The sequence below is a fragment of the Vipera ursinii genome (assembly GCF_947247035.1).
Source record: "Vipera ursinii genome assembly, chromosome: 1".
Taxonomy (NCBI): domain Eukaryota; kingdom Metazoa; phylum Chordata; class Lepidosauria; order Squamata; family Viperidae; genus Vipera; species Vipera ursinii.
This window is the reverse complement of record NC_139512.1, coordinates 74,559,120-74,571,217: the sequence shown is the minus strand read 5'-3', so window position 1 is coordinate 74,571,217 and position 12,098 is coordinate 74,559,120. Positions and strand designations below refer to the sequence as shown.

The 12,098-nt window shown below is 39.3% G+C and overlaps 2 protein-coding genes across 8 annotated transcripts in view; one reads left to right on the top strand and one right to left on the bottom strand.

Moving 5' to 3' along the window:
• Positions 1-12,098, bottom strand: part of ACP2 (acid phosphatase 2, lysosomal) — a 69,713-nt gene that overhangs the window by 19,389 nt on the left and 38,226 nt on the right. The window contains exon 1 of one of the 3 annotated variants that reach the window (XM_083348794.1): positions 4,644-4,820. The exons of 1 other annotated variant lie outside the window; for it this stretch is intronic. In XM_083348794.1, coding sequence (XP_083204920.1) covers positions 4,644-4,659 — 16 coding nt within the window. In that variant the 5' untranslated portion in view covers positions 4,660-4,820. Of the gene's footprint in view, positions 1-4,525; positions 4,821-12,098 lie in introns of those variants that run through there. One more of the 3 variants, XM_083348795.1, reaches the window with a different exon arrangement.
• The window catches only part of NR1H3 (nuclear receptor subfamily 1 group H member 3), a 44,877-nt gene continuing 37,330 nt past the window's right edge, over positions 4,552-12,098 (top strand). For 3 of the 5 annotated variants that reach the window (XM_083348804.1, XM_083348798.1, XM_083348799.1), the window contains exon 1: positions 4,831-5,088. The gene's annotated coding sequence lies outside the window, so the exon portion shown is untranslated. Of the gene's footprint in view, positions 4,574-4,830; positions 5,089-5,171; positions 5,296-12,098 lie in introns of those variants that run through there. The other 2 variants (XM_083348803.1, XM_083348800.1) reach the window with 2 other exon arrangements.

Genomic DNA, 12,098 nt, shown 5'->3' with positions numbered 1-12,098 from the left:
TCTCATTGTCACGAAGTTCTGATGCCAGAAGAACCAAGCCCGTCCTATCAGACTGTTACCCAAGAAATAAACAGCAGTGTATAACACTAAGTCTTGCTGAAGAGCTTGAACAAAATATCTCTGCCTGAATTTATATTTTTAGGGAGGAAGCCAAACAAACTGAGACAAATAGTTTTAGGCATTTGATGCTCACAAGGATTGTATAGTGTTTATTTATTTATTTATAATGAGACTTGTATGCCGCCCTATTTCCCAAAGGACTCAGGTCGGCTAACAACAATAAAATACAAACGAATACAAATATTTAAAAAGAATTAAATTGGGTCAAAGTCCCACTAAAACCAATAAAAACATTTAAAATCATAATTAAAAACCCCATTATCATCAGTCCAGGTCGGCCTGTTGGAAAAGAAATGTCTTAAGGTCACGGCGAAAGGACCGAAGGTCTGGGGCCATCCAGAGCTCCCGGGGGAGTTGATTCCACCAAGCAGGTGCCCCAACAGAGAAGGCCCTCCCCCTGGGGGTCACCAGCCGACATTGTGTTACCCAAGATTCCTCTTTTAATGTAAAGTTTCAAATCTTTTTACATTACAAATGTTAACTTCTCCATACAACTAGTCTCTGGAACAGAGGCCTGGAAACCAGAGGCCTGGAAATATAATTCATCTCTATTTCAGTCTATATATATCTATGAAAAGAAAATTACCGGTATATGTCTGGTTCAAGTGAACTATTGGTGAAGCACTATTTACAGTAACATTGTTAATCATAAAGAAGGACTAGTCTGGGAAACCCTGTCTCAGCATCAGTTCTTTGAGATTTAGCAGACACATGCTTGGTCTGTGTCACATGTCAAGCTATCCCATGATTTATTTGACTATGATTAAGTATTCATCCATGTGCCCACGTTTGCTCAACATACTGAACCACAATGTTAGCCACACTGCTTGGGTTTACAATACCCACTAAGCAACATTTTACCCTTGCAAATTCAGCCTCAAATTTTCAAGAGAGTTGGTTTTTGAGAAGGTCCCGCATAACAAATTCCAGAACAAATTCAGGAAGTTGTAGAGAGTTCTTCTTCTAAATTTCCAGCTGAAGAATGTAGAAGTAATCAGTAATTCTCACAATGGAGGTGCCCAAGGAAATCTGGTGTGTTGGTGGGTTTTTTTTTACTGGTTCTGGAATGGGTAAATATTGTGATCAAATTTGCTGATAACAATTCTGAGCAGAAAAGCAAAGAATTCTATAAAGACTAAAACCTGCCTTCAGAAATTGTGGGCGCTCCATCACTGGAGATTTTAAAGAAGAGACTAGACAGTCACTTGTCTGAAATGGTATAGGTTCTCCTGCTCGAGCAGGGGACTGGACTAGAAGACCTCCAAGGTCCCTTCCAGCTACTATTCTATTCTGTTCTGTTCTATTCTACTCTATAGACAATGGTAATCATGGTTTCATATTTGGAAGCATAAAGTGATACAAATGGGCAAAGGCTACCTCCTGACCAATTTACAGATATCCTAATGAGACAAATTTCTAAATACTATAATGCCTGTCCTTTTATAAATATCTATGATAAAACTACATTTTGGGTGTTATGTATAGTACTGGTTGGATCAATATTAAAGTAGGATTTGACATCTACATGAAAGATAAGGTTCTCCATATCCACCTTTGATATCTTTGTCCCCTTATGGTACTTGAGACAAGGAGCTATTGCGTGTACAGATAGTCCTCAACTTAGGGCCACAATTGGGACTATAATTTCTGTTGCAAAGTGAGGCTTAGTCTTCAGTCACATCAAATTTTACAACCATTTTTATTATGGTTATTAAGTGAATCGCTGAAGTTCTTAAGTGAATTACGCAGCCATCAAGCAAATCCAGCTTCCCTCCTTGACTTTGCTTATCAAACGCTGGCTGGGAAGGTCAAAAGCTAAAATGCTGCAATTGACATAAATAGCAGCCACTTGCCAAGCACCCAGGTTTTGGGTGGGGATGCTATAAAGGTCATAGGTGCGAGGACCAGTCATAAATCACTTTTTCGGAAGGCCAAGGCTAGCATACCTTGCTCATTTCTCTCCCTGTTCTACCTGGCCTGCACACCAGCTCACTTGCTTTTTGCTCTCCCTACTTCAACCCATGCTTTTTTTTTATTAAAGAGTTTTACAAAAACAAAATTTTACAATATATCCCCAAATCCCTCCCACCCCAAACCCACCCACTTCCCCCCCCCACTTCCCAGAGCTAAATACAGGATTATAGTTACAATAATCATATTCTAAATAAAAATTATGCATAATATACAATTAACCAAATTCATAATGCGCTTTAACTCTCTTTTAACATAACTACAAACAACGTACCAATAACAATATCCCACTAAAATCTACTCATAAGCTAAATGGTACTTTTTGGTCCCATATTTGTTTTGAATATAATTTATCCATCTCCTCCAAACTGAAATGTATCTTTCCTGTGAATGATCCTTCAGATAAGCAGAAATCTTAGACATTTCTGCAAGATTCGAAACTTTAAACACCCATTCTTCTACAGTGGGCAAACTATCCTTCTTCCAATATTGTCCCACCAGTAACCGTGCTGCCGTTATGTTCAACATCAAGTTAGTTTCTTTAACATCACAATCTATAACAATGCCCAATAAAAACAATTGCGGGGAGAACTTTATCTTTCTCTTAAAAATCTTTTGAATGTTCCACCAAATTTTAATCCAAAAAGCTTTCTACAAGTCCACCACATGTGAAAATAGGTAGCTTCTAAACTACCACACCTCCAGCATTTAGACTGTACATTAGGATACATATTGGACAGCTTCTTGGGATCCAGATGCCATCTATAAAACATTTTATAAAAATTTTCTCTTAAATTTTGAGCCTGGGTAAATTTAACATTTCTGACCCAAATTATCTCCCAGGTGTCCAGCGAAATTGGTTCCTGAATATTTTGTGCCCACTTTATCATGCAGTCTTTAACCAGTTCCGTTTCCGAATCCAATTCTCCCTACTTCAACCCATGCTTGAAACCAAAGACATTAATTGGAGGCAACTAATATGAGATAGGAACAGGAAGGACCTGGAAAAATTAGTGGTAGTGGGTTGGTTGGAAATACTGTTCTTGAAGCCTATGGCAATGGTTGTCCAGTTGTCCTCCTGATCGACCCTTTTCCTTTCTCTACCTTCTCTTTGCTACCAGTGCAGTCCTTGACGTAGCCAAAGCATATCCAGCCAGTCCATCTGAGCTTCCCGTGATATTTCCTTCTCCATTTTCTCTTATTACAACCTTGATTTCAATCATACCAGCAGCAATTAAATGGATGTAGAGAAATGTTGGGAATATTAGGTGGTGGGCAAACTGATTGGATATGCCATACTTGTTGACCAAAATCGTGGTGGTTATCCAACTGGCCCATCTGTCCTTCAATAATTTGATCAGATGATAGATGGAAGGTTTGGATCATCCTTATTTGCATGCTTCTCCTAGCTGCGGACTGTGAAAATCAAGCTATTATATTTAATAGGCTCCGATTTGGGGCAATGTACTTCTTTTATTTTGAAGACTTATAGGTAATTCCCAGAGTGCAATGATGAACAACTCAAAGAAGGGAGTATTCTGGAATAAAGTAAGGACTTAGGGAGTTCCTTTTGCTACTATTTGTATATAGAGACTACTTTAATTAAGCTAATTAAAAGTTTATGAAATTGAATAATTTTCCAAAAATAATGACAGTAAAAATGAGTGTTTGGCTGTATCATATTTTTTTTTAATTTCAGAGATGCAGATTTTAGAGCAAGGGCCGGCAGTCTGCCCAAGCACAGTGCCTTCTGGGTGTCAACCATTCCATGCTAGTTAGAAATTGTGATGTGGCATTTAGATGGAAACAGGATGAGAAAGAAGGACCTTGGTTTACTAGGGGTAGGCAAGCTTGGCTCTTTTATGACTTGTAGACTTCAACTCCCAGAATTCCTGAGCCAGCATGCTGGCTCAGGAATTCTGGGAGTTGACGAGTCATAAAAGAGCCAAGCTTGCCTACCCTTGGTTTACGATCACTCCTTAAATAGTCAAATTAGATTAAGAAAGCAATCTTCTTCACAATACTTTTGAATACAGTATAGAGGTAGTGGTAGCAATACAGACACACTATTGTATGAAACTATCTCTTTTATGGCTAAGCATAGTTTGTAAAATAAGCTAAAATTAACTAAGATACGCAAGGGGGGGGGGGAAGGTCACTTTTCACAAGTCTGCATATATCTCCTGAGAAGCAGTTCACCTCTGAGGATCCTTTTAGCCTTGGACAAGACCATCAATTAGAGAAAACGGCCTGGCATCTTTCTGCCCGTGAAAGTTGAAGAACATCCTCAGGCGGGCCACGGTTTCGAGGGAATTGTAAAACAAACTCACAAGTCAGCCGAAGGAAGGTGCGTATCTTCAGTTATAAGAAAGTAGGTCTGGGTGAGCTCAGTTACCGTTTCAACCTAGGACCACTTTCGACAGCTCAGACTTACCGGGACTCAAACGTGGCAAGCCTCCCGCTCCCACAGGATTGTGTTGAGGTGCCTAATCCGGTACAGTACATAATGTAAAGTTGGAAGGGACCTTGGAGGTCATCTAGTCCAACATAACCAATCATGGCATTCATAAGAATCCTCAGCGGGCGACTATAACGCTCCCACCAATTTGGAGGAAAGCGAGGGAGAGGGACGGCCCGGCCCGGCCCTCCCCTCCCCGCCTTTGGGTAGTCTGCCAGCCCCGCGGCCAGGATGGAGCAATCCGGCCGGGGGGGGAAAGAAAGGACCGCCAGGGGGTGGAGCTGGGGAAAGTTCAGACATGTGACTGGAAAGCGGCCGCTGTTGTTGCAGAGACTCGCTCGCGTTACCTCACTGTCACTTCTGCACACCGGCCCTCCTCAGCCGAGAAGGACGGAGCGGCGCATCGAGTTCGAGCCCCCGTCCTGCTTTTGCCCAAGAGCCGGTTTATCGACATTGGTTTCTTTCGGTTGCCGCGCGCAGCGCGTCCTTCCCCTTCCGGGCTGCCGCCGACTGGTTCCCGGACCTGAGGTTCTGGACTGGTAACTTCTTTTTTCTTTCCTTTTTTTTGCGCGATCTCCCCGGCGGCTTGCGAATGTGGTAGCCTCCCCCAGTGAGCTGGCTTTGCTTCAGCAACCCTGGGGTCTCCTTAAGGTTCCCAGGGGGGCCGTTTCTAGGAATTCCTCCTCCTGTCCGTGGAAGGCACCAGCGCAAAAACACCTGCTGGCGCTAAGGCAGCAACTGTACAGGTGTATTTATATATATCTATATATATCTATATATATAATCTATATATCTATATCTATATATCTATATCTATATATCTATATATATCTATATCTATATCTATCTGTCTGTCCGTCTATCTATCTGTCTGTCTGTCTGTCTGTCTGTGTATCTATCTATCTATCTATCTATCTATCTATCTATCTATCTATCTATCATCTATCTATCTATCTATCTATCTATCTATCTATCTATCTATCTATCTATCTATCTATCTATCTATCTATCTATCTATCTATTGCTCTCAGAGGCTCCATGCCTTTAAGTTGCTCTGTTCTGTGAAGGTCCAAGTGAAGAACCGCTAGCCCAGGGGTAGGCAACCTCGGCTCTTTTATGACTCATGGACTTCAACTCCCAGAATTCCTGAGCCAGCTTGGCTGGCTCAGGAATTCTGGGAGTTGAAGTCCATGAGTCATAAAAGAGCCGAGGTTGCCTACCCCTGCGCTAGCCTGATTCCAGGAACAAATTCTAGAACTGGACAAAGAGGGCTAGGTAAGAGAAGCTACTGTATCATTCTGGGGCGCAGGTTAGGTAGGAGGTGAGGCCAAAAGCTGGGGGAAAGAGGCGATTTTTCAAAACAGGATGGGCACTGGTTACATACTGATTTCTGGTACAAAAAAATGATGTAGCTTATTCTGGAGTTTTGCAAATGTAAACAAATTTTCCTGGACATTTTAGTTCAACAGAGTGTCAGAGTAGGTATCCATCCATTCAAGCTGGGGTTGGAGAATGGTAATATGGTGAAAAAGCAACAGCAGTTTCAAGATGCTATTTACTTGAAGCTTGCAGTCATTATAAAAGGAGATTGAATGGAACGGCGGCTGAGTCATCAGTGGACCACAAAGTAGCCAGTCACTTTTTAGTCTGGAGTGCTGTGTGAATGCCTCCAGAGGTGGTGAATGCTCCAACACTGGAGGTTTTTAAGAAGAGACTGGACAGCCATTTGCCTGAAATGGTATAAGGTTTCCTGCCTGAGCAGGGGGTTGGACTAGATGACCTCCAAGGTCCCTTCCAACTTTATTATTATTATTATTATTATTATTATTATTATTATTATTATTATTATTATTATTATTATTATTATATGGTTCCATGTGCTTTATAAACTCAGAATATTTGTTTAAGTAACCGTCACTAAGGTTTTATTAGCAATGAATAAGCCATGAGTCTTCGGAAAACACCAAGATAATATATGGGTGCAATATTATTTCTAATAAAGTCTTCCAGTTATACCCTCCCCCTATATTGTTTCATTAGCAACCACAGGTAAGCAGTTTGTTTCTGATGGCTTCCTGTGTGTGGTTTGTTTCCCCCCCTTCCCAATTTTCTAGTTTAGACTACAGCACTGAGATTCTGAGGAGGTCTCTCGACCGTTTCGGGCTACCATATCCTTCAAGCTCAGACAAGGTCCATTAGATCTTGGTACCTCATGTGGGGCATTATTTATAATAATTGCTATTTGTGATGAATCACATCAATATTCCAATCACTAGGGAACCTGTAAAATATGCAGATGTAGCTTCCACATCATGAAAGGGATTTAATAGCAATAGTCTAAGGTCCATCTTACTGGTCTATATTTATTTATTTATTTATTTATTTATTAAATTTTTATACCGCCCTTCTCCCGAAGGACTCAGGGCGGTGTACAGGGCAATAAATATCAAAATATAAATACAAAAGTTAAAGAAGTTAAAAAGGATTAAATAATTATGCCCAATATAATACAATAATAAAACTGTGTTAAAACTAAATCCAACCCCAAACCCATCAGACCAGGCCAGATTGTTCAAATAAATAAGTTTTTAAATCGCGCGGAAGGAGCGAAGGTCGGGGGCCATCTGGAGCTCAACCGGCAAGCGGTTCCATAGGTCTGGCGCGCCCACAAAGAACGCCCTCCCTTTGTCTGTGACACACTGTGTAATGCTAGTTTGATTTCAACCTGGAAAATCTTTCTGTAGTCATTAACTCAATGGACAGCCTTGAACAAGACACTTCCTTTCTCATCGGTTTTATAAAAAGAGACAGTGCACTTTACCCACCTAGGAATGTGATAGATACAATAAATATTGCATAATTTACATAAGACAAGATGGAAGACTGGGTTAAATGATATTGCCTTCAAATCTGATCACAGCAATTAAATTTTGCAAGATACTACATGGAGTAAACAGAACTTTGATACAGTACAATAGGATTCTTAAATCAGTAATCAGTGGCAGAATATAAGATGCTGACTGGGTTCACACAACCTGCTAAGCAGCAGATAGTTGGCACAGTATCATTCAGTGCATTGTGCAAAGCAGTCAGTGAGGTTACTTTATGATTCATTGTGTTATGTGTATCCAGCGAACTGAGTTATTCAGTAAGACAGGAGCAAGCAAACAATGGGTTATTGTATTGTACCAAACAGCCAATGCTACTTTAGTGTGCTCTTTTGGCATTGTACAAGGAGAGCTATGTTAAACTATAGTAGCAAAATATCAGCAGTCTGGTAGCACCTTTTCTGACTATCTTATTCAGAGGCAGAAGCTTTTGTAAGAGGCAGCTGTTTTGCAAGAATCATTTACGTAGTTCATACATTGCACTGGCCAAAGTGTGATATATTTTTCATTTTGGTTTTGCGCGCTACTAATTCAGCAAACCATAGTTTAAAGATAATGGTTTGATATGTGTGGCCTCAGCTTTGGTCCACAGGCCATGGTTTCATATTAATATGAAATGAACATTTTTATTTCTGCCAGTGATGCAGATCGTAAGCTTATTCATCTTGTATCACTTTGGCTTGGCTTCCCAGGGCTCTTTAGTTTCTGTGATTCGTAGAATCATACAGTACAATTGGGAGAGACTGGTAGGACCACTGAATCTTATCCAGGTTTAGTACAGAAATCCAAATTAAACTGTCCATGAGATGTTTGACAAATGACAGAAAGATTTTTGAGCGAGCTAAGTCATGTGCCATCCAGCCCATACTTAATTTACTAATCAAAACACCAAAGGGTACTTTGTTAAACATTTTGTTGAGCTTAGGAAATACTATGTTTACAGATTTCCCACAAAGTATCAAGGAAATTGTGGAATAAAAAAATGAGATAAATCTAACAAGGTGTGCTGTCAAGCGCGGGAAAATCAGGAAGTCCAGTTCAAATTAATATAAAGGTTTATTGCAAACTTATGCTGTCTATAGGCAGTAGATAAGAAGTCAATGCAATTGAAGGTGGGCTGGACTTAGGTTTCTTCTGCACATGAAGGCACTCGAGACTGATGAGACTTTTGACTCCTCTCTTGGGCTTAGTCTGGTTATCTCCTACATGTTCTTGACAAATCCCTACTGATATCTGATAATTACTTTATATTTTCAAGATGCTTCCAAATCAACCTCTCTATTATCTGTTCTAGAAGCTTATTCATTGATGTTAAACAGACATCTGTAGGACCTTGGATCCTCCTTTTTAAAATATGGACATTTTGTTTATACTACTTACTGGGCAGTTTACCAGTTTTCCATGATTCTCAAGAGTAATACATAAACTCTTAATTATTAGCAATTTCTCTGAGGGAATATAGCTCATCAAGTCTTGGAGATTGAAACTCATTTAAGGGAAAGAGGTATTCCTTGGCCATTTAATCTAAAGTTTCACTTCTGACCCTTCATTCTGCTGTTCACAATTTAATTTTAATTTAATAATTTAATTTGTATACTGCCCTTCTCCCGAAGGACTCAGGGCGGTGAACAGGGCAATACATAATAAAAAGCAGAATACAAAAATTAAAAAGTAATTAAACCATTATGCCCGTAATAATTAATACATATTAAAAATTAAAACTAATTATAAAAAACCCAATCCAGGCCAGCTTGTTCAAAAAAGGTTTTGAGATCGCGCTGGAAGGAGCGAAGGTCGGGGGCCATCCGGAGCTCGACCGGTAAGCGATTCCAAAGGTCTGGTGCACCCACAGAGAACGCTCTCCCCCTGGGGGCCACCAATCGGCATTCTTTGATCGGAGGCACCCTGAGGAGGCCCTCTCTGTGGGAGCGCACTGGACGGAGGGAAGTTGATGCCGGCCGCAGGTGTTGCTGTAGGTAATTTCCTGACAAACAAAAATTAAGTGTCTACTTTTGGCAACAGCTTGGTCACCTTCATTGAGCAATTGGTATACTGATTCTTTTAGTTTGAAAATGCGTAAATCTTTGCTGTTATCCCTCGCAATGGTCATTCTGATGCTATTTCTGTAGTTTTCACTATCTGTAATCTTCCACCATGTCTTGGCTTCTTTCCCTATTTATATATGCCTTTTTATTTTCAGATCTTCTCTAAGTTTTTTGTTTTGCCACATTGGCTTCTTCTGTTATTATTTTTTTTATTGGACTTGTTTGCAATCGTATTTTAATATGAACTTTCATGCATCTTAACCTCTTTTTCCCATTAATTCTTGCGATGGAATTCTATTATTGTTCTGAGTTTATTAAAATCTGATTATTATTTTTTTGAAGTACAAAATGTTTGATTCCACTCAGTTTTAGACTGAACTGGAATGACATATACGTTGAGTCATAAAATCAAATAAAATTAAAAACATCAACATTGCATAGTCACTTTCTTCTGACATTCTACTGTCACTTCCACAAATAAACTAAATCTTCCCTATTGGTAATAACAAGACAAGGATAGATGATCCTTTTGTCAGCTCACACCTTATCTCTGTACTTTAACAAAAAGTACAAATTAGAATAGCCCAAGTAGATCTGTAAAGCAATTTCTTCCTTACAATATTAATATTAAGAGCCTTGGTGGAGCAGTGGGCTAATGCCTCCTTAAGTAACACCAGCTGCCTGCAATTATTGCAGTTTCGCATCCCACCAGGCTCAAGGTTGACTCAGCCTTCCATCCTTCCAAGGTAGGTAAAATGAGGACCCAGATTGTTGGGGGCAATAAGCTGACTTTGTAATAATGCCGCTTGGGGGGGCCGAAAGCCCTAATAAGCAGGCATATACATAGAATGAAGGCTATTGCTAAGCACATTTAATTTGTGCTTAGATTGTAAGCCGCCCTGAGTCTTCGGAGAAGGGCGGGATATAAATGGGATTAAAATAAAAAAAAAATAAGGCAGAACTTCTTCCATGCTGCAAACGTTTTCTGAATCAACTCTGTTATACAGTATGTCTATTTTCTTATAAATTAAATATACATTTTCATTGTATAATGATCCTCTTGCTTGTTATAGTAATACCAAGAAGTGATATATTAAAGTTAAATTGTAGTATAGTATTTCATTAAGAAACTATCCTTTGTTGATATTAATATTAATCTGATGAATATAAGAGAGATCATTTTTACTATGAAAGGCTGCCTATAGAACTAGTTAAACTCCAGGAATTATAGGAAATATAATCTAAAATATCTGAAAGACATCAGGTTGGAAAATGTTGGTAATGAAAATAGGCTAAAGTTGCATGATGATCTTAACCACAGTTTATTTAATCCAATTTTCTTACTATGCATTACATACTATAGCATTAATTAAGTACCAAGCTGAATTCATAAAACATACTAGGAGAAAATGTAGCTGGATAGTTTGGACTCAGTGTATTGTGAAAATATAGTCAAGATACAGTCAATGGTACTGTCTTAAGTGGCTTTAAAAGGGTACAACTGATGAATGAACACAATTTATGAATGGCTGTTACTCATAACTAAAAGAAACCTCCATGAATACTAAGATCTGAGGACAAAATAGTTGAACAATGTTGCTTTCATACTATGCTTGGAATCTTCCCCAAAGCATCAGGTTGGCTCTTTCTAGAAACAGAAAACTGAGTTAATGGAATTTCACTGCACTGGTCATATACAGAATAAAGTTGGAAGGCACCCTGGAGGTCTTCTAGTCCAACCTCCTGCTCAGGCAGGAGACCCTATATCATTCCAGACAAATGGCTGTCCAAATAAAAGCGTGCCTGCAAGCACACGTCCACACACAGAGTGGTTCTTGCATTCCTTTTCTTGTTGATAGACCTGTATACATAAGGGTGGAAAAGATTTATAAAAAAAGATGACTTTTTCTTTATAATTCTTTCTTGGCCTTTGTCTTCCTAGAATTTTGAAGAACCTCTTGAGAATCTCTTCTTATACAGCTACTTCCCCGTTAAAACTAAGAAAGTAGGTTTGTGCTTTGGGATTGTCAAGCAATGTCAAGTCTTCCCTGTTTCAGTCTCAAAGCAGCATAGATCTTTCCTTTTGGGAATGCTTTGCAATTCTTTCTTTTTTCCTTCCTAGGCTTTAGGTTTATGACAGTGCTGTCTCCATAGGGGCTTTATCATTCAGGGGCACATCAGGAACCTGTGATCCAAATAAGCAAATAATGACAGAGTTTGAAGGGAGGTTCTGTGAATAGGAAAAAATAGCAAACCACCACCAAAAAAGAGGGATAGCTAACTACACTTTTTGAGTGTTTGAATCCATGCTCTCTCTAATGTGATGGGTGTGTTTTGCATGCAGCTATGTCATTGGCTGGTTTGCTGTTTTCCAGCTGACTATAATGACGTCAGATGTTGTGAGAAGGGCATGGAACTTAGTAGGTCAAAATTTGTAGAAACTTCTTATTTTTATGTACTAGAAAGAGGCTGGCACATTTTCTCTACATATATCTTTTTTCATCCAGACTCTCTATATTTATTAGTAGGCTTTTTATGTCTCATATGGAGTTAATATTCCTCATTTAATGTTTAGATTTCTTTAAAAATTAAAAAAAAATGCTATCTCAGGTTGTC